Below are 27,662 nucleotides of genomic sequence, written 5' to 3' on the forward strand. Positions count from 1 at the left end.
AAAGTTGTTTTACAATTTCGTCCATTATTCATTCACTCTACACTCTGTGATGGCAAGCTACTATTGTAATCACAGCTACCCTGGGGCAATCTGCACCATTGGCCTCTCTGACCACCATCAACACTCACACACCCCATTCAAACGAGGCAATGTGGGTGGCCTTGCCTAAGGACACGACAATTTTTGCCACTGACTGGTATTCTCAGTCATCCCCTATGTAAGTATTAACCAGGCGCGGCCCTGCTTAGCTTCAGAGATCAGGCTTTGACAAGGAGGTTTTTGGTTTGTCAGACAAATTGCTTCTTGAAATTTGTTTTTTATGGTTGTGTTTTTTTAATCTATTATTTAATATTTATTCTACAGGTGTCCTCTGAAACTGAGCGAGGCGAGAAGGTCTCCGCAGAGCTCCGAGCCGCTCAGACTAAACTGGACAAACTCTCTTCTGAAGTCAAGGACAAAACACACCAAATCCAGTCTCTCACCCAGGAAGTGGACAACGTCAAACAGGAACTCCAAACCTCCGTCGCCTCCTCCAGCCTGTCCATCAACCTGCTCAAAGACGAAATATCCGAGCTCCGTGCCACCTTAGCCTCGGAAAAGGAGAATAACAAAAGGAAAACCAACCAAATCACGCAAATGGAAAAGGAACTGGCTAGCGCTAAGGAGCAGTTAGCAATGGAGAAGCTAATGTCTGAGCAGAAGCTAGCTGAGCTCAACGACAAACTTCGGCGACAATCGGCATCCAAAGAGGAAATCGAAAATTTAAAGAAAAAGCTCGCAGAGAAAGACCAATCTCTGCAGCGCCCTCTAGACGACCTCAAGGCTAATCTGGAACTGCAAGAGAAGGAGAAAAAACAGCTTAGAGCTAAACTAGAGGACGAAAAACTAAATATGGAAAAGACTAAAGAAAAAATGTTAGAACAAGATGCTAATGCCAAAAAGCAGTTGGAGGCACTGCAGAAACAACTTGACGAGCAACAGGCGGAATCCGATCAGCTTCTGTGCGACGCAAAACTACAGTTGTATGAGCAGCAAGAAATAGCAGACAAGCTAAGAGCCGACCTGGAACTCGCTAACGGTAAATGCTCCGCTCTCCAAGATTACAACAAGCAGACCGACGACCAAGCTGGCAGAGTTCGAGAAATGGAGAGATTGTTGGAGGAAAAGGACAAAGTGCATAAAGAGAAGCTAGCTGAGTCGGTGAGGAGAAGGGAGAGTATGCAGAAGAAGCTGGAGGAGAGGGAAAAGGAGGTGGCTGCACTGCAGAGGAGCCTGGACCAGCGGGAGCAAGCGGAGAGCCAGGCGGTGCAAGAGACGCGCCGCAAGGAGGTGGAGAGGAGGAGGGAGTTACTGGCCAAAGCGGAGGAGGCCATCGCTCAGAAAGACGCCGAGCTGGAGAAGAAGAGCATGGAGATCACCAGGTATTTGATTTTGGGGTGGAGCAATTTGGGAAAAATAGAAGATATTTCAGTCAAATGTTTGGACACACTTTCATTCGTTTCTTCTTGATGCTCATGTGAGAATCTACAACTATGAATGGCACATATGAAATGTAGCAAACAAACAAAAACTCTAAAATCTGAAAAAAAGTTTGGAATTATTTAGATTTTAAAAAATAGCCTTTACCCTTTGCTTTTATCACTGCATTTGAGACTTGGCATTTCATGACTCTGACGTTGCACAGGTGTGAAGTGAAAACCATTTCATTATGAAGCTCATTGAGAGAAGGCTAAGGATTTGCAGTGCTGTCATCAAAGCAAAGGGTGGATACTTTGAGAAATCTAAATCTAAAATATGAAAAAATTTATAACTGTTTTTTCACTTTTTTCTTTTCTATATGATTCTATATTGTGCTATTTTCTGATCTATGTTGCACTGTTGTTTCCTCATCCCAAACACACCTGTATATTTAGGCTGAGTTCTTCTCTGTTCCACCTTGTGATGTCATATGTTAATACAGGAAGTGCTCCACTGTTTTTTTTATACTCCATACACCTTCACTTCACATCATTTGTATAATTTCACCCTACAATTGCCAATCTTTACTATACAAACAGTAAAACTAGCAGTTAACTTGAAAACTATGCTTCATGACATCACAACTTGGAACAGAGCATTTTGAGCTTTGGAGATGTAGACAGAAAAATACCTGGAGTTGTTTTGTTTCATTATTATTAGTCTGAGGAGGTAACAGCATTATAACATGGTTTTAAGGTCACAATAGTCAAGTTTGCATAATATAGGACCTTTAATGTTGCATTGTTATTGTATCAGTGGCATAGACAGCAAGGCCAAGGACAGGTTTTAACTGAAGTAGTTTCAGTATTATAATTTATCACAGTACAGGTATATCTCTGTAACAATATAATGTGCTTCAAAATGTGTTGTGCTGCCCCCTCCAGGCTGAAGCAGAGTTCACAGCAGGACGTGGACAGAGTTCAGAGTCTCAGCACGGAGCTTCGGAGGCGAGAGGAGCACGGCAACGAGCTTCAGGAGAAACTGGCCGACTATAAGAAACAGATACAGCAGGTCCAGAAAGAGGTGTGGCTCTGATCTCAAACTTCATTCTTACAGGGAAAAACATTTTTGGAATTGTTCTGACTGTAGCGTTTTCTTGTACATATGGGAGAATGTCCATAGTCTGGGTTGTCTAACAAGTTATTCAATGCTCTTTTTTCTGATCTTTGTTATAATGTTGTTTCCTCAGCACAGATGTACCTGAAGTTGTGTTTTGTTTGATTCACGCATGTTTAAAATACAAGCCCTGCATATTTAGACTGAGTTCTTCTCCCAAGCAGAAAAAACACAGTGGTAATATAGGAAGCGCTCCACTGTGTTTTTAATCTCCATACACCTTCACTAGAATAATTTAGATTATTTCAGCCCTAAAATTACCAATCTCTACTGAACTAAAAGTAAAAGGTTTGAAAACTATGGCTTCATGACATCACAAGGTGGAACAGAGCATTTTGAGGTTTTGAAACTGTAGACAGACTAATAAATAAAGTGTTACTCAAACATGTGTGAATGAAATAAAACACAACTCCAGGTATGTTTGTTTGCTGAGGAGGTGACAACATTATAACATTGCTCAATTTTGCGTAATACAGGACCTTTTAAAAAAGCTAAAGTAAGCTAGACCAAATTTGCTATAGAATTAGCATTGAATCCACACTCTTCTGGCATTAATGAAATATGCTGTACACCGTCATGTTAAACAGTATGAGTGAAGGTCTATGAATAATGGTATGAATGCTATTGTGCCTAGATCTCTTCCATGCGTGAGGAGGAGAGGGGCCTGAAGCAGAGGCTGTCTGACTTGGAGAAGTCCAAGAAGCAGCTTCAGACCGACTTGGCCAACAGAGACCGCACCATTCTTAACCTCAAGATGGTCAGTATGTGAATATATTTGTGTGTGAGCCATAGACTGTATAAAGAAGTGGACTAAGGGAGTATGACGTATAGCGTTTGGCTCCAGTCAAATTAACCTCATCGAGGCTAGCAGTTATAGTGGCCAATTTGGAGCAAAGTTCCATATTAGGAATTCCAACCACGAGTGTCACAGCAACCAAAGGGAGGTTGGTTGCTGGAGTGAGGGCGGTTGTTGAATGTAACGTCCTTCCGCCCGCACTGCTGGTTTAGCAGGGAGCAGGCGATTAGAAACGCTGTCAGTCAAACCTGTTGCTAACACTAGCAAGAGTGACCTCGGGGAAAGAAGGCGCCTGATTTGTCTGTAATTAATGTTCATATCATGAGTTACGGACACAGCAGTGAAAATATCAGGATCACGTAGAGTGGGTCAATACGAACATTTTAAGCCCAAAATAACGAGTCTGACAGCAGCAGTTACAGAGAGAAGGGCCACAGTTTTCCAATGTAAAGTGAAGTCAATGGAGCCGGAAGTCTGACCATGATCACTTCCCATTTGGAACGTGGTGGCCAGCCGGTTAGCTATGTCCACATATATATATATATATATATATATATATATATATATATATATATATATATATATATATATATATATATATATATATATATATATATATATATATATATATATATATATATATATATATATATATATATATATATATATATATATATATATATATATATATATATATATATATATATATATATATATATATATATATATATATATATATATATATATATATATATATATATATATATACAGTCTATGGTGTGGGCCAAGCTTTAATAAGGTGCACAGTGTTGATCTTGTGATGCAAAAGTATCACAAGATGATTTTTCGCAAGGTTGGAGTTTTCAGACTCACAATAGTCTATCTTGTAATGCTCTGGCTGATTTTGGATGTGGAGCAGAACCCATATATTTTACTACAAAACATTTTATGAATGATTGCTGAAAAGGGTAAAAACGCTAGCTGTAATGCTATAGTTTACATTTATGTAGCCAAAAACTATGTTGTGTATTATTTTAGCACGTTGAAAATCTCTCCTCCCCAGAACAGTTTTCAATGATTTCTAGTACATCAGATATTCTAGTAGTATCAGTCTGCCTTAATTAGGAGTGTTTCACAGTATGCATGACTTTCAGTTATATCCATGGAGACAGACAGGGACCATTTTACAGTTCAGATCTTTGGAGACTGACCTTAAAAGATAAATGGATAAGTGAATTAGCATTATTAGCGTCTGTATTGACCTGACCAACTATGTTCAGTTTTAACATTTGTTACTATTTTACAGGAACAATCATCTCACAGCAAGTCAGACCAGACACAGGAACTTTACCAAAATGCATCTAAGGGTAAGAAAATATTGTCCTATTACCTACGGGGCAGCACTGAATCAACATTGATTGTTCCACAATTTTCCATTATATTCTAAAATTCTGGCTGATCAATGAATGATTTAATCTTGTTTGCATTAAATGGGGTAAAACATATCCAGTTTCAGTGTATTGTCAGAACTAATACACTGCATTCATAATTAGACATGACATGTGTTTTATTGTGACAAATAGTGAGTCCTAAACATCAAATTTTAATGTTTGTCCTATATTACACAAAATTAACTCTTATGAGCTTTAAGCCATGTTATAATGCTGTTATCAGTTGTGTTTTGTTTCATTCACACATGTTTGGATAATCCTTTACTATTAGTCTGTCTACATCTTCAAACCTCATAATGCTCTGTTCCACATTGTGATGTCATGAAGTGTTAGTTTTCAAGTTAACATCTTTGTTTTACCTTTTGTTCAGTAGAGATTGGCAATACCAGGTCTGAAATTATCCACATGACTCTAGTGAAGCAGTATGGAGTTTAAAAACACAGTGGAGCACTTTCTGTATTACCACATGACATCACACAATGTTTTCCCTTTGAGAGAAGAACTCAGCCTAAATATGGAGGGTTTGTTTGTTAAACATGTATAAATGTAACAAAACACAACTCAATGTATGTTTGTGATGATTAAATAACATTATAACATAGATTAGGAAATAGTGTAATATGGGCTCTTTGAGTGATGTGCCAATAATTGGACCTTGATGTCTTTCTGCTTTGTAGAGCTGGAAGCCAAAAAACCAAATCATTGAAAACATGCGGCTGGCTCTGTCTGAGCAAGAGGAGACCCAGGAACAAATGGAGCATGTCATGGAGGAGAAGGACCACCGCGTCCAGGAACTGACTAATGGTAATTAATGAAAAAAACAAAAATTTCCTCTAATTTTGGTTAACCTTGTAGATACATGCAGCATAAACAACATCAGCTTGGGTGGTTGTCAGTTTTCACCATAACGGGAAAGTTAACAGTTTGAATCCCGCTCCAGCTAATGTACACTGTTATAAATTGTAAATAGTTGTTTTCCCAAAGAACTTCATGTATTCATTAATTCCTGGCTTGACTTTTTCAGAGGTGGATAAACTCAAAAATCTGTTGCTGAGAAAAGAGGGCCCCAGCGGACATCAGCCGGACAACTCTTCTCATGAGCTCAGAGTGGCGAAGGAGGAGGCGACCCAGTCTCAAGAAAACCTGAGGGTATTTACACATTTTACACACAGTTCTACTTTTGATCATTTCAGTAACACTTACGTTTAGGCAGTGGTGTGAATGCCACAAAGTAAAAGTTGTGAAGTACTATATGTAAGTCTAAATGTTATGAATACTGTGTATACTTTTTACTTTTAGTTCACTACATTTGATACAGGTACAGGTATCTGTACTTTCTACTCCACTACATTTTTGAGCCAGACTAACAAGTAAAGGTATTTTTATTGTATCTGAGACCTGCTGAAAAGGCTTAGGGTTTATTTTTAACACTTTCATAATTTGAGCAAATAAAAACAGCTAGAAAAATGTTCAAATGTTTCTATTGAACAAAATTCAGCAGAATCAAAATCACTACATTTGAAACATTATAAGATCACAAAATATGTGAGAGACACTATTACTGTACTCTTTAATTACATTTTAAGCAGGTACTTTAATACTTTTAATTAAGTAGATGTTTTCAGATGATGCTTTTACATTTACTTGAGTTTTTTTTTTTTTTGCCCCAGTATCTGTACTTTTACTTAAGTAACAAATTGATTACTTCATCGACCACTGAGTGTAGGGACCACAATTGAATCTCTAAGTGTAAATTGTGCACTAGTTATTGGTTAGTATTCATAAAGCATTTATTCATGTTTATTAATGAGATCTTTGTTAAATACACACAACATTTGGAAAAAATGTTAAAAGAGCTATACCCTATTATATGTATTATGTAATAAAGTTAATTTGTCTTGTCCCAGTATATATTGCAAAAGCAGCTCTCATGATCAAAATGGAGAAAACGCAGTACAGTCTCATCCAAGTTCAGCCACCGTAAACCAGGAAGTGCGCTTCACCTATCCTTGAACACCAGAGAAACATTGGCTGCAACATCAATGCAACATCTTGGTGAAACATTAATGCAACACAGATGGACATAAATCTTGTGACATTACAGAAGCTTATCAAAACAATGCCACAGCAAATGCATGCTATAATCAAAGCTAAAGGCGGAACAACAAAATATTAGTCTGTGTGACTTTGTTTGTTTTTTTTTGGCCAGGCAGTGTATGGAATTGTTAGTGACAGTAGCTCAGTTGGTAGAGCATTTGTCCACGAATTGGAAGGTTGACAGATTGAATCCTGCTCTCGACCTAAACAGTAGTTTGACTGGTCAGATCAGGTTGGTGGTGAGATTCCAGCTCCCACATATGAATGCTGTCATTACGCTCTTGGGCAAGACATAACCCACCTCGCCCCTAGTGTCTGCATACACTCACTTTCACTTTATGAATGTGTGTGTGAATGGGTGAGTGGTTCCTTGATGTAAAGCCTTTTGAGTGTCTTGAAGGGAAGGGAAATCGCTTTATAAAAATGTGATCATGACATTACCTAAAAACCTTTACAAATTGCCTTGTTTTTGTTCAGGTTTGCTTGGAGAAACACCGGACCGAGCGTAAGGCCTGGATGGAGGAAAAGCTGTCTCTGATCGGACAGGCCAAAGATGCGGAGGACCGGAGAAACCAGGACATGAGGAGGTTCGCTGAAGATAGGGAGAAATACCAGCGGCAGCAGAGCCAAGTGGTGAGACTGAACGCAATAGCACAGAAAGCTTGATGGGGAGGGATGTCTAAATCCAATACTGGTATCAGTATCGACTGCCAATCCAGACATTTTTAGAGGATCGGTTTTAGTGAATACACCAGGGTGAACTGTTAATGCGACAATTTGATAGTTTTTTGTTTTTTTTGCAGTATTTTAACTAATTATTAGGCCATTTTTAAGAAGGCATTTTTTTAAACTGGCTATTATTTTCAAGGCACCGGACAAACTAGCATTGCACTGTAGCCCCTGACTGAAATCTTTTAGGAGCACAGCCAGGACATATATTATTATTAATGTTTAATTGTGATGTAACCAGCTCAGAGATGTTTAATGCAGATAGATTTATTTATGAGCTGGAAGCAAGAAGCAAAAGTCACCAACAGGTCTGGCTTGAAGAAAATGTATATATTGAGTGAATGTAAGTTTACTATAGACTTGAATAAGAGTTGTGTACATTTCTCTCAGTGCCCCCTCTTGTTATTGATACATAGTTTCCCATATAGTCTGAGTAACAGTGTATTCTCTTCTTTCATACAAGAATCATCTTAAAGCAAAGAGGCTGCAGATTAGAGTGAGGAGCAGTACAGCAGTCAAACATTGACTAGAAATGCAGTCAGTGCCTCATGCTAGCACACTTAGCTCCTTAGCTTCACTTTTTTCACTGAAACTACAGTCCCTACAGCTGTCCTCTGCAGGGTCACAGTGTGGAGTGAGTTTACTAAAGCTCCTCTTTGAGCACGTTATAAAACTTAGATTATAAAACAGAGATTAAATGGGTCACAGGGGAAGTGCGGTGTGGTGTCAGAACATTCTATTATCTAAACAGCCATCGCGGTTTGATAATTTCACCAATTTAAATTGCGATTTTGATTTGATTAATCATGCAGCACTGTCGTCTGGGTAAATATCTTGCCTATAGTGTTCCAACAAAGCACAGGTTAAGACCAGTTTTTTGTCCTCAGGAGTCTCTGTCCTCCCAGCTGTCCCAGAAGGAGCAGACTATGGAGCAGTGGAGGAAGGACAGGGATACGCTGGTGTCTGCTCTGGAAGTCCAACTCCAAAAACTCCTCTCCAGCCAGGCTCAGAAGGACAAACTCATCCAGGAACTGCAGCAGAGCACGCCCCAGGCACCACCAGAGGTCAGTAGAACACAGAGAAACAACACACTGGTCTTAAAGAGCCTGTACCCGATTTTTTTCCCTGTAAAGATGTATAAAGCAGCTCTTGAGGTAAGAATAAGTCAGCAGTATTCTGTATGCATCCAATTATTAGACAGTGTGTCTGATGTGTGTGAGTCTTGGTCAGTCATCAGCAGTGATAGGCCTGTCACTATAATGACTATATCAACTTATCATTTAGTATATGAAAGCTGGAACAATACTTTTTGAGGTCAGTATTTACCGTGTGCACTTTTTCTTTGCACTACTGGGGAATTATTGGTTATTTTTTGGCTGTATGATAAGTACTTAGGTTGAATAAATGCCTTCTATGACTCATTACAGATACAAATTTTACATCTTAAATCTTAAGTGTTTAATTCCGTTTTACTGTATTGTGACTCATGATGTTTAAAAATATTGTAGATTTATAATAATTTTTGTGGTTTAAATCTGGTCTTGGGTTAATGTGTCAGGGGCATAAATTTGTCTCAATATTATTGTTTATCGTCTATTTACTTGAGCAATATATCGAACTTCAAAATTTGCTGTTGTGACAGTCCTCAGCAGTGGTCCCTCTGCCTTGTCAATGTCAGCGCAGTTATGTCAAATCGTCTGAGAGAGTCTGAGAAAGTAGTCAGATTAAAGTGTGCTTGCATTGATCTCCCTTCACCAGGCACTCCAGACTTTGTTTTCCAGCTTATTTCATTCAGTCAGTCTGTGTGTACAGCTCCACATTGTAAATATGCTGACAGACACTTGTGTCACCGTGCACGTTTGAACACAGGTGGTTAGAGTGGCCCCAATTATGTTCAAGAATAATCTAAAACATGCCCAGTCATAGAAAAGGATGGAATGGACTGTCAAAGTATCCAAAAATAAGCAAGAAATATGCACTTTGTAATTGTTTTTCTTTTTAATCAGCTGTTTTTGCAGCATTAGTATTACGATGCTAAAATTTAAAGCTTGATTTTGATATTAAGGAATAGACTTGACATGCAATGTGTTGCGTTGCATGTGTTTTTCTATGTTAAATCATAGTATTTTCTTTTATGTTAATCCTTCAGTCCAAGTAGGTTCCATCATGGTCCATGGGTGTATACTAGTCTATGTGGTCTTATATTTGTTCTGATACAGCTCAAGATTATTCTAAAGCTAGGTTGATTTCTATTCCGTGAATGTTACTTTTTAGTGTCAGTACCTGCTCAAATTAGTATTACATTTTTTATACTAGATTTGGTATCGATTAGTATCTGGTTTTGATACTTTTGACAACCCTTTTGCAAAAACTTCAAACACCCATTCTGTGATAATTCTCTCTGTTCTCTATTCTCTGCATTGTTTTAGTGCAGCAACTACCGTTATTATTATTTTTTTCTTTTCCAAATAGACAAACGTAATGCAAAAGTATCACAAGATGATTTTTCGCAAGGTTGGAGTTTTCAGACTCACAATAGTCTATCTTGTAATGCTCTGGCTGATTTTGGATGTGGAGCAGAACCCATATATTTTACTACAAAACATTTTATGAATGATTGCTGAAAAGGGTAAAAACGCTAGCTGTAATGCTATAGTTTACATTTATGTAGCCAAAAACTATGTTGTGTATTATTTTAGCACGTTGAAAATCTCTCCTCCCCAGAACAGTTTTCAATGATTTCTAGTACATCAGATATTCTAGTAGTATCAGTCTGCCTTAATTAGGAGTGTTTCACAGTATGCATGACTTTCAGTTATATCCATGGAGACAGACAGGGACCATTTTACAGTTCAGATCTTTGGAGACTGACCTTAAAAGATAAATGGATAAGTGAATTAGCATTATTAGCGTCTGTATTGACCTGACCAACTATGTTCAGTTTTAACATTTGTTACTATTTTACAGGAACAATCATCTCACAGCAAGTCAGACCAGACACAGGAACTTTACCAAAATGCATCTAAGGGTAAGAAAATATTGTCCTATTACCTACGGGGCAGCACTGAATCAACATTGATTGTTCCACAATTTTCCATTATATTCTAAAATTCTGGCTGATCAATGAATGATTTAATCTTGTTTGCATTAAATGGGGTAAAACATATCCAGTTTCAGTGTATTGTCAGAACTAATACACTGCATTCATAATTAGACATGACATGTGTTTTATTGTGACAAATAGTGAGTCCTAAACATCAAATTTTAATGTTTGTCCTATATTACACAAAATTAACTCTTATGAGCTTTAAGCCATGTTATAATGCTGTTATCAGTTGTGTTTTGTTTCATTCACACATGTTTGGATAATCCTTTACTATTAGTCTGTCTACATCTTCAAACCTCATAATGCTCTGTTCCACATTGTGATGTCATGAAGTGTTAGTTTTCAAGTTAACATCTTTGTTTTACCTTTTGTTCAGTAGAGATTGGCAATACCAGGTCTGAAATTATCCACATGACTCTAGTGAAGCAGTATGGAGTTTAAAAACACAGTGGAGCACTTTCTGTATTACCACATGACATCACACAATGTTTTCCCTTTGAGAGAAGAACTCAGCCTAAATATGGAGGGTTTGTTTGTTAAACATGTATAAATGTAACAAAACACAACTCAATGTATGTTTGTGATGATTAAATAACATTATAACATAGATTAGGAAATAGTGTAATATGGGCTCTTTGAGTGATGTGCCAATAATTGGACCTTGATGTCTTTCTGCTTTGTAGAGCTGGAAGCCAAAAACCAAATCATTGAAAACATGCGGCTGGCTCTGTCTGAGCAAGAGGAGACCCAGGAACAAATGGAGCATGTCATGGAGGAGAAGGACCACCGCGTCCAGGAACTGACTAATGGTAATTAATGAAAAAAACAAAAATTTCCTCTAATTTTGGTTAACCTTGTAGATACATGCAGCATAAACAACATCAGCTTGGGTGGTTGTCAGTTTTCACCATAACGGGAAAGTTAACAGTTTGAATCCCGCTCCAGCTAATGTACACTGTTATAAATTGTAAATAGTTGTTTTCCCAAAGAACTTCATGTATTCATTAATTCCTGGCTTGACTTTTTCAGAGGTGGATAAACTCAAAAATCTGTTGCTGAGAAAAGAGGGCCCCAGCGGACATCAGCCGGACAACTCTTCTCATGAGCTCAGAGTGGCGAAGGAGGAGGCGACCCAGTCTCAAGAAAACCTGAGGGTATTTACACATTTTACACACAGTTCTACTTTTGATCATTTCAGTAACACTTACGTTTAGGCAGTGGTGTGAATGCCACAAAGTAAAAGTTGTGAAGTACTATATGTAAGTCTAAATGTTATGAATACTGTGTATACTTTTTACTTTTAGTTCACTACATTTGATACAGGTACAGGTATCTGTACTTTCTACTCCACTACATTTTTGAGCCAGACTAACAAGTAAAGGTATTTTTATTGTATCTGAGACCTGCTGAAAAGGCTTAGGGTTTATTTTTAACACTTTCATAATTTGAGCAAATAAAAACAGCTAGAAAAATGTTCAAATGTTTCTATTGAACAAAATTCAGCAGAATCAAAATCACTACATTTGAAACATTATAAGATCACAAAATATGTGAGAGACACTATTACTGTACTCTTTAATTACATTTTAAGCAGGTACTTTAATACTTTTAATTAAGTAGATGTTTTCAGATGATGCTTTTACATTTACTTGAGTTTTTTTTTTTTTTGCCCCAGTATCTGTACTTTTACTTAAGTAACAAATTGATTACTTCATCGACCACTGAGTGTAGGGACCACAATTGAATCTCTAAGTGTAAATTGTGCACTAGTTATTGGTTAGTATTCATAAAGCATTTATTCATGTTTATTAATGAGATCTTTGTTAAATACACACAACATTTGGAAAAAATGTTAAAAGAGCTATACCCTATTATATGTATTATGTAATAAAGTTAATTTGTCTTGTCCCAGTATATATTGCAAAAGCAGCTCTCATGATCAAAATGGAGAAAACGCAGTACAGTCTCATCCAAGTTCAGCCACCGTAAACCAGGAAGTGCGCTTCACCTATCCTTGAACACCAGAGAAACATTGGCTGCAACATCAATGCAACATCTTGGTGAAACATTAATGCAACACAGATGGACATAAATCTTGTGACATTACAGAAGCTTATCAAAACAATGCCACAGCAAATGCATGCTATAATCAAAGCTAAAGGCGGAACAACAAAATATTAGTCTGTGTGACTTTGTTTGTTTTTTTTTGGCCAGGCAGTGTATGGAATTGTTAGTGACAGTAGCTCAGTTGGTAGAGCATTTGTCCACGAATTGGAAGGTTGACAGATTGAATCCTGCTCTCGACCTAAACAGTAGTTTGACTGGTCAGATCAGGTTGGTGGTGAGATTCCAGCTCCCACATATGAATGCTGTCATTACGCTCTTGGGCAAGACATAACCCACCTCGCCCCTAGTGTCTGCATACACTCACTTTCACTTTATGAATGTGTGTGTGAATGGGTGAGTGGTTCCTTGATGTAAAGCCTTTTGAGTGTCTTGAAGGGAAGGGAAATCGCTTTATAAAAATGTGATCATGACATTACCTAAAAACCTTTACAAATTGCCTTGTTTTTGTTCAGGTTTGCTTGGAGAAACACCGGACCGAGCGTAAGGCCTGGATGGAGGAAAAGCTGTCTCTGATCGGACAGGCCAAAGATGCGGAGGACCGGAGAAACCAGGACATGAGGAGGTTCGCTGAAGATAGGGAGAAATACCAGCGGCAGCAGAGCCAAGTGGTGAGACTGAACGCAATAGCACAGAAAGCTTGATGGGGAGGGATGTCTAAATCCAATACTGGTATCAGTATCGACTGCCAATCCAGACATTTTTAGAGGATCGGTTTTAGTGAATACACCAGGGTGAACTGTTAATGCGACAATTTGATAGTTTTTTGTTTTTTTTGCAGTATTTTAACTAATTATTAGGCCATTTTTAAGAAGGCATTTTTTTAAACTGGCTATTATTTTCAAGGCACCGGACAAACTAGCATTGCACTGTAGCCCCTGACTGAAATCTTTTAGGAGCACAGCCAGGACATATATTATTATTAATGTTTAATTGTGATGTAACCAGCTCAGAGATGTTTAATGCAGATAGATTTATTTATGAGCTGGAAGCAAGAAGCAAAAGTCACCAACAGGTCTGGCTTGAAGAAAATGTATATATTGAGTGAATGTAAGTTTACTATAGACTTGAATAAGAGTTGTGTACATTTCTCTCAGTGCCCCCTCTTGTTATTGATACATAGTTTCCCATATAGTCTGAGTAACAGTGTATTCTCTTCTTTCATACAAGAATCATCTTAAAGCAAAGAGGCTGCAGATTAGAGTGAGGAGCAGTACAGCAGTCAAACATTGACTAGAAATGCAGTCAGTGCCTCATGCTAGCACACTTAGCTCCTTAGCTTCACTTTTTTCACTGAAACTACAGTCCCTACAGCTGTCCTCTGCAGGGTCACAGTGTGGAGTGAGTTTACTAAAGCTCCTCTTTGAGCACGTTATAAAACTTAGATTATAAAACAGAGATTAAATGGGTCACAGGGGAAGTGCGGTGTGGTGTCAGAACATTCTATTATCTAAACAGCCATCGCGGTTTGATAATTTCACCAATTTAAATTGCGATTTTGATTTGATTAATCATGCAGCACTGTCGTCTGGGTAAATATCTTGCCTATAGTGTTCCAACAAAGCACAGGTTAAGACCAGTTTTTTGTCCTCAGGAGTCTCTGTCCTCCCAGCTGTCCCAGAAGGAGCAGACTATGGAGCAGTGGAGGAAGGACAGGGATACGCTGGTGTCTGCTCTGGAAGTCCAACTCCAAAAACTCCTCTCCAGCCAGGCTCAGAAGGACAAACTCATCCAGGAACTGCAGCAGAGCACGCCCCAGGCACCACCAGAGGTCAGTAGAACACAGAGAAACAACACACTGGTCTTAAAGAGCCTGTACCCGATTTTTTTCCCTGTAAAGATGTATAAAGCAGCTCTTGAGGTAAGAATAAGTCAGCAGTATTCTGTATGCATCCAATTATTAGACAGTGTGTCTGATGTGTGTGAGTCTTGGTCAGTCATCAGCAGTGATAGGCCTGTCACTATAATGACTATATCAACTTATCATTTAGTATATGAAAGCTGGAACAATACTTTTTGAGGTCAGTATTTACCGTGTGCACTTTTTCTTTGCACTACTGGGGAATTATTGGTTATTTTTTGGCTGTATGATAAGTACTTAGGTTGAATAAATGCCTTCTATGACTCATTACAGATACAAATTTTACATCTTAAATCTTAAGTGTTTAATTCCGTTTTACTGTATTGTGACTCATGATGTTTAAAAATATTGTAGATTTATAATAATTTTTGTGGTTTAAATCTGGTCTTGGGTTAATGTGTCAGGGGCATAAATTTGTCTCAATATTATTGTTTATCGTCTATTTACTTGAGCAATATATCGAACTTCAAAATTTGCTGTTGTGACAGTCCTCAGCAGTGGTCCCTCTGCCTTGTCAATGTCAGCGCAGTTATGTCAAATCGTCTGAGAGAGTCTGAGAAAGTAGTCAGATTAAAGTGTGCTTGCATTGATCTCCCTTCACCAGGCACTCCAGACTTTGTTTTCCAGCTTATTTCATTCAGTCAGTCTGTGTGTACAGCTCCACATTGTAAATATGCTGACAGACACTTGTGTCACCGTGCACGTTTGAACACAGGTGGTTAGAGTGGCCCCAATTATGTTCAAGAATAATCTAAAACATGCCCAGTCATAGAAAAGGATGGAATGGACTGTCAAAGTATCCAAAAATAAGCAAGAAATATGCACTTTGTAATTGTTTTTCTTTTTAATCAGCTGTTTTTGCAGCATTAGTATTACGATGCTAAAATTTAAAGCTTGATTTTGATATTAAGGAATAGACTTGACATGCAATGTGTTGCGTTGCATGTGTTTTTCTATGTTAAATCATAGTATTTTCTTTTATGTTAATCCTTCAGTCCAAGTAGGTTCCATCATGGTCCATGGGTGTATACTAGTCTATGTGGTCTTATATTTGTTCTGATACAGCTCAAGATTATTCTAAAGCTAGGTTGATTTCTATTCCGTGAATGTTACTTTTTAGTGTCAGTACCTGCTCAAATTAGTATTACATTTTTTATACTAGATTTGGTATCGATTAGTATCTGGTTTTGATACTTTTGACAACCCTTTTGCAAAAACTTCAAACACCCATTCTGTGATAATTCTCTCTGTTCTCTATTCTCTGCATTGTTTTAGTGCAGCAACTACCGTTATTATTATTTTTTTCTTTTCCAAATAGACAAACAATGTCACCTTTTACCACCTTTTATTAATCTATTTCAGCCAGACAAAAGTAGATTTCTACAAGTAAAAATAACACTACCATATTTATCAGGAATTCCTAGGAGGAGGATCAGATTAGCCTTTTATGCATGTTTTCAAATCTAGTTTTCAAGTACAGTTGGTTCCAAAAATGACTTGTGTTTTGTAACATCTCAACCTCCTCTGCTTTTTCTTTAGTTTGTCCTAGTTTGGAATAAGCTCAGAATAAAATATGGCCCTTCGTCTAATATTAGGAATGCAGTAGTCTGTTTCTTCTGTGCTGGTTTGTAATGTTCCAATCTGACGTGTGATCTCTGGTCCTGCAGGCTGGTGACGGGGTCAGTGTGGCAGAGCTCCAGGCCGCTCTGTCTGAACGAGAGGCGGAGATTCATAGGCTGAAAGAGGAGCTCCAGGCTGCACAAACACAGGGGGACAACAAGCAGGTCAGTCCAAAATGACTCAAACATGGGTGCCTTCTGTAGTGATGGGAAATATGCCAAAATGTTCTTTCATGATTTTCTTAGAGCCTGATCATGATTTTGATTTAATCATGAAGATATCTGCTCTTTTTGAAGGTTGAGTGACAGGTGGATATAACCAATCACAGTGAAGAGATGCTCAGAGCATAACTGAGCTGACCAATAGGATGAGTGGGTGGTGGAAAGTGTCTGACCATTTTACCATAGAGCTACACTTAGCAAAATAAAGCAGGGAATCATGATATGACGATTTTTATTGGATCGGGAGATCATCACAGGGATGAGATCACAATTTCCTTTTTATAGCCATATAAAATGTATAGCCTATCGCCCAGCTCTAATCTTCTGACTCTTTTTACATATCCATTTAGCAACATTGGCTGATTGATTGTAGACGGCATCAGACTTTTTAGCATCTGAACACAAAATGGTTTGTTTTGAAATGCAGTAAAAGTATAATGTGTAATATTCAAGACCCTTTTACTACTGAAGAAAGAATATCTCTTGGGGATGAACCCAGACTCATCCTTAGGCACAAGGTTTTCAATGCATTAATTTAAGCTGTTGGTGAATATTTTGGTGAAAATCTTAGTCAACTTTTAGCATCGGTATTGGACAGTATGTTGCCAGATTGGAATCATCAGGTTTTAGTGGAAGGGTGATGTTTGCATTATACAGTGTGGAAGGAAGTATTTTTGCTTCAATGGAGTGAGACAACATTTTGAACAGGAAATGAGATATCTGCTTTGCAAATTGTTTGTACATTTCTGCACCAAAGCTACCCGGTCCAGCCATATTCCCATTGGTAAATGATTTAATGTAATCCATGACCTCATTTATGGCCATTAGCTGATTCAGAGCGTCACATGAAGGTCATCCAATCTTGGAATAGAGACATCATTAAGCCAAGAATGCACATCACCTTTTTCCTTTGACCTTTATGAAAATCAGCAAAGCATTTATTGTTTTAGAGAGACAGCCGGTCAACTTTGAGCGCAATAGAATAGTGGAGCAATATACGGGCAATGAGTGTATGTGGTTTGTGCTCAAGCTCAAAATAGTGCAAATGGAGCCGAGACATTTGATCACTTGTCTTGTTAAAATAATATTGTATTCATACTTAAGATTAAGAATTTTTTGTAAAGTTTGATTATTACTGTTATCAGTGGTGATAGTGCTTCGAGCTGTTACAGCTCATCAATTTCTCTGTTTAAGTTTGTTTGTGATATATGATAAAACATGACCCCTCTTAACCATCATAAAAGTTTCCCACAAAATGGAGTCTGATGTGCCTGTATCAGTGAGTAAAAATTCCTCCTATTTACAAGATGAATATTTGCAGAAATTTGCCTCTTTAAGTAAATAGGTCTACAGCCCCCAGGCAGTGTCTCGTTTTGGTAGGTTAAAATCAAAGATGATATTAATAGAGGCATAATCTGAGATCATGTTATGATATTTACTGCCCATCACATTTGGTAAGAGTTTAGAATCCAATTATTAATTATGTAATTTGGAAAAGTAAGTCCATCTGTTGGATGTTGTAAGTGCCAAATGTTCAGTAAATTGGTAGAGATTAAGAGATGAGATTATTCAAAATTACTGTAGCGTGTGATGGTGCAGATTGTTTCCTTGAGCATCTGTCTAAATGCCAGTTCAAAACCACATTTAATCCCCAGCAATAATCAGAGTACTGCTCGCAAGATCTGGTAATTTGTCAGAAGTTTCGCAAAAAGAAAAAAAACAAAAACAACTGTTAATGATAGATAGTGTTAATATGAGTTGCTTGCAAGGAAGATACATCAGAAAATAAGGATTTGAAATATGCAAACGCCTTAGGCCGTTTAAGATGATGACCCATACCCCTTATATTCCAACCAACCACAATGACACCTCTGCCCTTATTATAAACCATTGTCAGGATGAAAAGCTAAGCGGAGTGGACAAAGGAAATACCTCATGTACATTCACAAACATAAGTAGAACATAATGGGCGCATAATAAGGCAAATATTAAATCTTGATGAGCTGTTACCTGAGTCACCCGTTGGCCCTGAGAGTGTAATAAAACACACAATAATGTCATGTTGCCACGGGTAATGTGCAGGTGAGTTGGATAGATGAATCACATGCAAAGGGCAGTGGCTTTCAGTTTTTTCTTGTGTCCTCAGCAGGAAAATCCTGAAAAATTTGGACACATCCCTAGTACATGAGGAGACCGTTCCATTGCCTGTCACTCAATGCGCTCTTTAGTGTGGTTGCTGTGGGTCCTAACAATCAAAATAAGAGGCCTGTTAGCAATTTTAGCCAATGCTACCTAACCTGTGTCCACTTCTATAGGTTTAGGAAAATGCTCTCAACCAAAGAGTGCAAGCATCAAGTTTGACACAAAATCAGTAGGCTGCCCGGCCTTTATGTCTGGAGTGCACCTCTAGATCAGGCCTGGTCAGTAGACTCCAGCCGAAGAACTTGTTGATTCAGCTGGGCTATTCCACCATCATGATCGCTGCTCATATGTTCCACTGCAGAAAGAAGCCCCCATGTCGTTCATTTTCCGGCTCATCTCCCTGATAGCAGCGAACACAGCCACAGTGTCTGTCGAGGGGCTAGAAACAAGCTAAGCTAGCGTATCGCTATCATGTGTTTCTTCGACAGCTTCTTCAGTTAATTTTTTTCTGTTGAAACTTGCTTCTTCGGGGCCATTTTCAATAATAGTCAATAACCAGCCTCCTGAAAAACAGCCTTTTCAGTAAACGTGTTCATCATAAACTCGTGGTGTAGTTCATTTAATTAGCCTTTTCATTTGGAAATGCTGTTTTCTAGTACTTCTCTTTATGCTACATAGTGCCAGCACCACACCGTGTACTTTTAGTGGGATCATTCAGTCTTTTCAAACCTGGGGCTCAGGTCACCAAAATTCTCCGAGGGTCTCCAAGTTCAAACTGGATTGTGTGGATTTTAATGGAGGGATGGCATTTTGCCATTATAAATTAACTCATTACTGTTCTATAATATCTTTATTCACTGTAAAAGAATATTTTTCTTCTGTTTGTTGCTTCTTAGAAAAAGGAAGGATGTTGGAGTTGCATCCATGGGTAAACAGGGGTTTCTGAGAGAAAAGATTGGGAACCACCATATTAACTGACGCCAAGGTCATTCCTTTAGTCAACCAAATATTTAATTTGACTGCAGTCCTAATGGTTAGCGATGCCAGTTCTCAAGGTTAGCAGGTCTGCTTTTGAGTATGAGTCTTTGAGTCTGAATTTTTGTAATAATTGCAGCCAAGTCCAGAACTATGGTTGAGATAGTAGGTTGGTGAAGAAAACGCATTTTGTAGGCACTCAAATGCAGGACAATACAGAATTACTCATTTGTGGTTGTGATTCATGTATGCCTGAAAAGGCCTGGTTAAAAGCCATTGAAAGATTTTGAATTATGTAGTTCCTTTAACCACTTTACTTTACTTTTAGAACAAATCCAGTTCACTCTGTCATACTTTGTACAGATCTAAACAACAGTTAGCAGTTTTATTCTGCATAAAAACTGCTATCTATTTGAAGGAAAGTATGGTACTTCAAAAGTTTTAGCGTTTGCAATTTGCCTTATTTGACTTGTATAAGAACTTAAAGGCTATGTATTATACTGGTTTTGGCTTTTTTAAACAATTATTACATTTGATATTGATAAGAGTGGGACAAGACACAATTTTCTTAAGACGAGATACAAGATGGGTCCACAAGAATGAGACAAGATGAGATTTTAACATAATTCCTAATATATAAATGGTGTCTTTTGCCTTTTTTGTTATAATTTGTGATTTATTTTATTAACTTTATATCATAATTGTGTTCTTCAAAAGTATATCACATTTATTGTCTAATAAAAGTGTCTAATGGAAGGGTATTTTTGCAGCCATCTGTTTACCGTTAAGGAAATCCCCCGCGTTTTGACAACTCCCCAAAATAATTCTGTGTCAATATTGCCCACTCCTACTTGGAACAGTGGGGAGTGAAATAATTTGAAAACTAAAATTGGCACCACGACTAATTGTCAACAACACTCTGATCAGAACACCAGACTATTAAAACATATATTAATGTAACACAAACTCTACACTTTTTATGAGCAAATCACATTATACCACAATTAAAGGAACTGCATGTAGTCTGTGCTTTTACAGTTTTAAAAAAGTTACTACAATCAGAACTCGGCTTGTGTTGACAGAGCCTTAACCTGCAGATAGTGACATATAAGTGTGTCTCATTCTCAGTATATGGACAGGCCTCATGTGGAAGAAAAGTTAGCTATGCCTCTTAACTTGAGCACAGTGTCACCTCCTCCTCAGTAAAATACATTCATATACACCAATATGAGGACGAGCTAGCTCATCTTCCATCAGTTTCCTATCTTAACCTGAATACATCACTTGGCGCCTTACCACAGGGATCTGTACTCATGTGGATGCGGCTGACATGGTTGCGCTAGCAGCATGGCTCTGACAAATGCTGCCAGTCATGGAGCAGGCGGAGGGCTTGGTGTCACCGCGCCTGGGCTGGGTTACATCATTACTCATGTTTGTTTTTGTATGTGCTGTTTGTTCTTATCGACAGATTAAGAGCAGTGAGAGTCCCGAAAGTGAAGCTCTCGTCCGCAAGTCCCGAGGCAGGAGGGACACCAGGACCTCTGTGATCAGTCAGGTAAAGTCAAATCAAGGAAAAAAACATTAGAATGTCCTAATTTGAGCTCTGTGGTTTGATTGAGATTACTACTACTACTATTACTATTACTTTTACTACTATTAAAGGCACTACTACTATTACTGTTACTATTACAACTATTAAAGACCCTACTACTACTACTGCTAATATTACAGGCACTACTATTACTACTGCTACTAAGGCAATTAAAGGAACTACTACTGCTAGTACTATTAAAGGCACTACAATTACAACTACTACTATTACTATTAAAGGTACTGCTTCTACTATTAAAGACGCTATTTTTAGTAGTGTCTACAATAGTAGTAGTAATAAATTGAATTGACCTACTGTTACCACTATTGAACGCACTACTATTACTACTACATTATATTAAAGGCCCAGTACCCATTTTTTTCTATGTATTGTGAATGTGTCTTGCCCTATTATACATATACTATTGTGTAAGCAGCTTGGGATATCAAGTCTGTGCGGTCTACATTTGATTATAAAGCGTTTTATTTTATGATAATCAGGAAGTGCATGTTAGTTGTTGATAGCATTACTATCAGGTGAAAAATCCGCTCTGGTCTCTGAAAGTTGTGAAAAGTGCGTATGAACTCATCACAGTGAATAATAGGGATGCTCAGAATATATAAGGTAAGTGAGAAACAACTTTGAACCACTGGAACCGGATTAAAATGAACTGGTTCTGTTTTAAGACCTTAAACATCAGGTATAGTGCCTTTTAATAGTAATAGTTTAGGAACTTGTTATATATGTAAAAGAGTTAATTTTTAGTTATTGTCTTGAATCTTTGAAATGGGAATTGTCTGGACACAACAAATGCTCATTATACTGTCTGTCAGTCCATACCTCCCCAAAGCAGCTTTACTTTTCATTATATTTCCCTAAAAGCTTCAGAGGGAGCCCAGCCATTTGGTTATACTCCAGAGGGTTCAGAAACAGCTTTGGTTTTAATTGGGGGTTTTAGGGAAAATCAGCCCTAATGGCAAGAGGGTTTAAAGCCTATGTAAATGCGAACTGTGGCTTTGTTCCTGTGTTTGTGGAACAGGGGCCAAAGCTGATATTAACAATCCTAACTTTTAGAGTGAAGAACTCAAAACATCTTGCCTCAGTTTTTAGGGTTATTTCCAGTTGGTTGTAGCCCACAATCTGGCAACCAACCTCGTTTTGCTCTATTGGCTTTGGCTTGAGAACTAAAACACAATGGAAATGTAAACAACATGGCCAGCGTTGTTAGTCAGATAAATATTTTATGTGAATGTTTAATTAAAGGTACTATATCTGATTTTTACTCTTGAGAAAAGGCACTACTATTGTGCAAAAACGATTTGCAGTCATTCAAAGTTATTCCTCACTAGCCAAGCTTTTCGAAAATCCTAATTAGTCACTACACTTCCTAATTATAAAAAAAATAAATAAACGTTATAATTTGATGCAGACAGTTATTTTGACCTCAAGAGCTGGAATGTAGTAAACAAAAATCAAATTCAAAATAACTCAACTTCTTTTAGATCTTAGATTTTTAAAAACAGCCACCTTTTGATTACTGCATTTTACAGTTGGCATTTCTTGACTCTGATGAGGCACAGCTGTGAAGTGAAAACCATTTCAGGAGACTTCATCATGAAGCTCATTGGGAGAAGAACAAGGGTTTGCAGCTCTGTCAACACAGCAAAGGGTTAAGACTTTGAGGAATTTGAATATAAATTGTTTCTGTATTTCATATTCAAATTCCATCTTGACTTTTGACTGGTAGTATTCGTATCTGTACTGGGGCAAGACATATTTTGTTCAAATACATGGGGAAAAAGCGATGCAGGGCTTTTAACATCTATGGACACAGAGGACTGTTTAAATATTCTACCTTTTAGATATTATCTTCATTTTTTTTTAAACCTCTGCCCCTCTCTGCCTCGCTCTGCCCCACTCTCCTGCAGAGCTCAGCCAGTTGCCCATCGGTGCTGGACTCCTCTGAGATCTCCACAGACAACGGCCGGACCAGCCGCTTTCCCAAACCCGAGTTGGAGATCTCCTTCAGTCCCCTGCAGCCCAACCGCATGGCCCTCAGAAGACAGGGCGAGGAAAGCGCTGTCACAGTGAAGATAACCCGCTCCGCACGAAAGAGGAAGAGCAACGAGATGGACAAGGTACTCACCTACACATGCAACATTTTTGGGTTCTTTAGGAACACAGGAAAATGATTTTCTACACCTAGAGCTGCTCACTGCACATATGTGGCCCATGGGAATATTTATTTATTCCAGACTTATCGAGGTTTTTATTTGTTTCACTTTCGCTTTCTCACACGACACCACCAGTCCGTTGGGCCCTAAACACACTGCATTTGTCAGCGTAACTTTGTGAAGCCACACCGGCTCCTCCAGCAGGACATATGCGTGTGGCACTGGCTCTGTGTATGTCAATACGAAAGCTGTTCAGACCTGAAGGGGAGCGTTTAGCCTCTTAAAGATCTACAGTGGTAATACCTAGCTAAATAGACTTGTACTTGCCCTTTGTGACCACGGCAAACATGAAGTTTTCAAAAGTAAATCTGAAGACACAGATTAAGTCTTTTTGAACCTGGGCTCCTTCAAACAATGCACAGCTGCCCCAGTTACAAGTGCTGATGGTAAATGCACAAAATCAACAACAAAGGCATGCGAGTTACATGATTACTATGGCAACACAATGCACACACGAGGAAACAGCCGCATACATTTTTAGATGGTATTAAAATTAATGAAATACAAAATTACAAAACTACACAAAACACATTTTCTAGAGGCTGTATGAGCCCCTGTACGACATCTAAAATCTCTTCAGGCATGTTTTGATGAGGGAACGTTATAACATGATAGAAAGCTCCAAATAATCGATTCTGCAAAACACCCCCTCTTTAAGGCGTTTGTGAAAATCTGCTCATTTTTCTCTTGAGTTATTTCACTCAGCATGTAGCCGGGTGGTATCATTGATTGTGACTGTAAAATCCAAAGGTTGATCATAACTAATAAAAATAAAAATCTGATTCCTGCAAGTCTCCAATAAATAAATAAAAAATCAACTGTATAAAGTACTTTTGTCAAATTGCAACAAACTACACGAGAACCTTCTGTGGACATAGATTACAATCCATGCAGTGGCCAAACTTCCTTGTCAAAGCCTGATCTCGTCAAATCTCAGAAATTAAGCAGGGCCAGGCCTGGTTAGTACTTGGATGCGAGACCACTGGGAATACCAGGTACCATAAGGTGGCGCCAGTGGCAGAAGCAGCCTTTGTCCCTTTTAGGCAAGACACATTACTCACATTGCCTAATATAAATATGGTGTGCGTGTGTGAGTGGTGGTCAGAAGAGCCAATGGCACAGATTAGCCGCATCACTTTTGTCAGTCTGCCCCAGGGCAGCTGTGGCTACAGTAGTGTCTTATCACCAGAGTATGGAGTGAATGAATAATGCACAAAATTGTAAAGCAACTTTTGAGCATCTGGAAAAAGTGCTATATAAGACTAAATGTGCATTGAGTGCCCCACTGTGTTGTCAATGAAATAACTAAAATATTTACAGAATTTAAAAAGTTGCACCATGGAACTTTTCTGTTGGTGCGTCCATCACCTTTTTTGTTTCCATAGAAATAGCTTTATCAGAAATGTTCTACAGTATGGCATTAAACCTATCCATCTTGCTTTTATTCGAGTGAATGTGTTTTTCTTAATAGAATAAGACTAAAAGTGTGTGTTTTATACTGTGAACAGGCTCGCCTCACATTAGGGCTTGGTCCTATCATATTGTCATTTTCTTTCGGGGCAATCTGAAATTAGGAATATGGTAATATAATTGCTAATTGGCTTGAAGCTCAGTGTATTAACAATGACAGAGATCTTGATCTTGATGAGCGAGAAGTGAGTATTTTGTACATTTTCAGATACTACATCAATTTATACAGTTATCACAAATGTTCTTTTATATTGTGATCATAAATACTGGCCCATATTGCTCTGCCCCATGCACAAAGCTGACCTGTTTCTTGGCCTGGCGGTCACTGCTTGTCTCTATGGAGATAAATTAATAATGCTATAGAGCAGATAAAGAAATGATGTCACCGAAGTTGCATAGCGCACTTTTTACAGCAAAATGAGAAAGCTTTTCAGAAATTTAAAACTAAAACTGTAGAAGAATGGATCAATGCAGCCAACAGCCTTTACCTTCACACCTTTCTATATAGTTTAGCCGTTCCACACATTCAGTACGCTTTCACAACTTTTTAAAGCAATTCAGACTCCATTAAATATTTAGAGCTAAAACCACAATGGAGGAACGTCATGAAGGATTGAAAAGGCTCTTTCCTCCTGACAAAATGGTGTAACATTATGTTGTAATTCTGGACTTTCTCTGACCCCCGGGGGTAGGGCTGTCAGTAAATCAATTCTTCGATATTAAAACTAGTAATGAATTCTACGAATATTTAAACTGAAAGAAATTGTGTCTATGAATAGTTCAGACATTTTCTGAATAGTTATAGAATGGTTTTGATCTATGTCAGAATTGATATAAAAACTACCGGTACATCATGGTACTAATACTGAGCCGTATATTACTGAAGTAAATATAGACGAGACACAAGACGACTGAGGGATTACACAGATTTAGACGATAAACGATAATATTGAAACCAAACTATAAAACAGCATTATCCCCCAAAACAATTCTAAATGTACTAAATTGTTAAAAAATATGAACTCCAATAAATAACAGAATGAAACACTTAAGTAGTTATTTTGTGTCTATAATGAGGCATAAAAGTTCATAATCAACCTTCTTCAGCTCAAATCTAATCACAGAACAGAAAAATAACCAAAAAGTCCCATGATAAATATTGACCCCCAAAAATCTTGTCCTATCTGTCGTGTACTGAACAATAAGTCGATATAGGCCTTATCGTGACAGGCCTGGGCAACTGCTATTATTCAGTGTTGGAAAATATTAATTTGAATATAGAGCATTTTTTGTTGTATTTTTTTTTTTCAAACACCAGGCCAAGTTACAGGTCAGATCTGTGTAGAGGTGAGCCCACTCATAGTAAATGCTTGCATTTTTATACATTTTTTCCCCCAACATGAACACCAGCTGTTGGAATACATGCAAAATGGACAAGTGTAATGCCATGCTGTGGAACACTGGAGTAAAACAATAACCAGAAATATTTTTTTTGTTATTACAAGGACATTGAAGTGGTGTTGAGATGACGTCTTGCTGTGGTTGGTAAAAGCCAGATTTGCTGGTGAATCAAAATGGTTGTTCACACCTTATCCTCGCTCTCAGTCTTTTACCTTACACTTTCACTCCTTGTTTCTCAGCTCCAGCCTCTTAATACATTTTGTCTGTCCAAAGTAAGGGTACAGCCTCTGCTCACTGGACAGGTCAATTTTAGGCATGTCTTGCTTTGTTAAAGTTCCAATGTCTTTTTGCAGTCGGGCATTTTATTGAGTTCTTGTAGAGCCGGGGCTACTGTGGCACAGTGAGTTAAGTTACTCATTGAAAAGTTGTTGAGTATGTACCCAGTCAGATTCATGCTTCAGGATCTTATTTATAACCTGCCGATAGAACGCACAAACAAGTTTTTTTTTTTTTTTTCTTATTCTTAGTTTATGGACAGGCCTCATGTGAAAGCTCAGAACCTCCAGAATTCACTCACTGAGCTGAAGAGGCTGCACTAGCACTGATACCATGCACTCATGATACCATCAACTCAACTTAAAGAAATGCTTACAATGTTAATTTGAATGGAATAAAAATTGTGATTTGAATGGTCACTATTAGCAAATCACAAAGACTACAGTTATTAAAGTTGTATCACTTAATATGCAAACACTTGTTAACCTCATGCTTAAGACTTTTACAAATCTGAAATGCAGGGACACTTCTATTGCAGGACCTTATATTTCCGTCTTGTCGAAACGTTGACGCTGCTAACAATACTGAAATTTTGCTCAACTTTTTGATAAAAAGATCTTTTCAAAAACAATACACATTTTGACTTGAAGGAAGAGGGGGCGAATACATCCAGGTTTGAAGAGGTCATGAGACAGTAAGAATGCCATCTGTTCTTAAAACAGAAAAAGAAAACTAAAGAAATAAGAGGAAAAGGGCAGAACATTTAAAAAGAAGGGGGAAAAAGTAATAATTGGAACCTCGCTAAATGATTTATTTGTTTTCAAAAGCCTTATTACGTCTCATTAGAAGTGGGCATTATATCAAGAAATGATCTACAATTAAAACAATTACATAAAACATTTATTTGTTTAATTAAATTATTATTATTTTTGAT

The 27,662-nt window shown here is 37.9% G+C and overlaps 1 protein-coding gene across 1 annotated transcript in view; it reads left to right on the top strand.

Moving 5' to 3' along the window:
- The window catches only part of kif20ba (kinesin family member 20Ba), a 72,630-nt gene that overhangs the window by 19,826 nt on the left and 25,142 nt on the right, over nucleotides 1-27,662 (top strand). Inside the window, exons 19-29 of the mRNA XM_055227347.1 lie at nucleotides 364-1,421; nucleotides 2,403-2,541; nucleotides 3,269-3,391; nucleotides 4,737-4,797; nucleotides 11,497-11,622; nucleotides 11,843-11,967; nucleotides 13,393-13,548; nucleotides 14,532-14,708; nucleotides 16,466-16,582; nucleotides 21,225-21,311; nucleotides 23,276-23,485. Coding sequence (XP_055083322.1) covers nucleotides 364-1,421; nucleotides 2,403-2,541; nucleotides 3,269-3,391; nucleotides 4,737-4,797; nucleotides 11,497-11,622; nucleotides 11,843-11,967; nucleotides 13,393-13,548; nucleotides 14,532-14,708; nucleotides 16,466-16,582; nucleotides 21,225-21,311; nucleotides 23,276-23,485 — 2,379 coding nt within the window. The remainder of the gene's footprint in view (nucleotides 1-363; nucleotides 1,422-2,402; nucleotides 2,542-3,268; nucleotides 3,392-4,736; nucleotides 4,798-11,496; nucleotides 11,623-11,842; nucleotides 11,968-13,392; nucleotides 13,549-14,531; nucleotides 14,709-16,465; nucleotides 16,583-21,224; nucleotides 21,312-23,275; nucleotides 23,486-27,662) is intronic.

The sequence above is a fragment of the Periophthalmus magnuspinnatus genome, chromosome 15 (genome assembly GCF_009829125.3).
Source record: "Periophthalmus magnuspinnatus isolate fPerMag1 chromosome 15, fPerMag1.2.pri, whole genome shotgun sequence".
NCBI classification, from domain to species: Eukaryota; Metazoa; Chordata; class Actinopteri; order Gobiiformes; family Gobiidae; genus Periophthalmus; species Periophthalmus magnuspinnatus.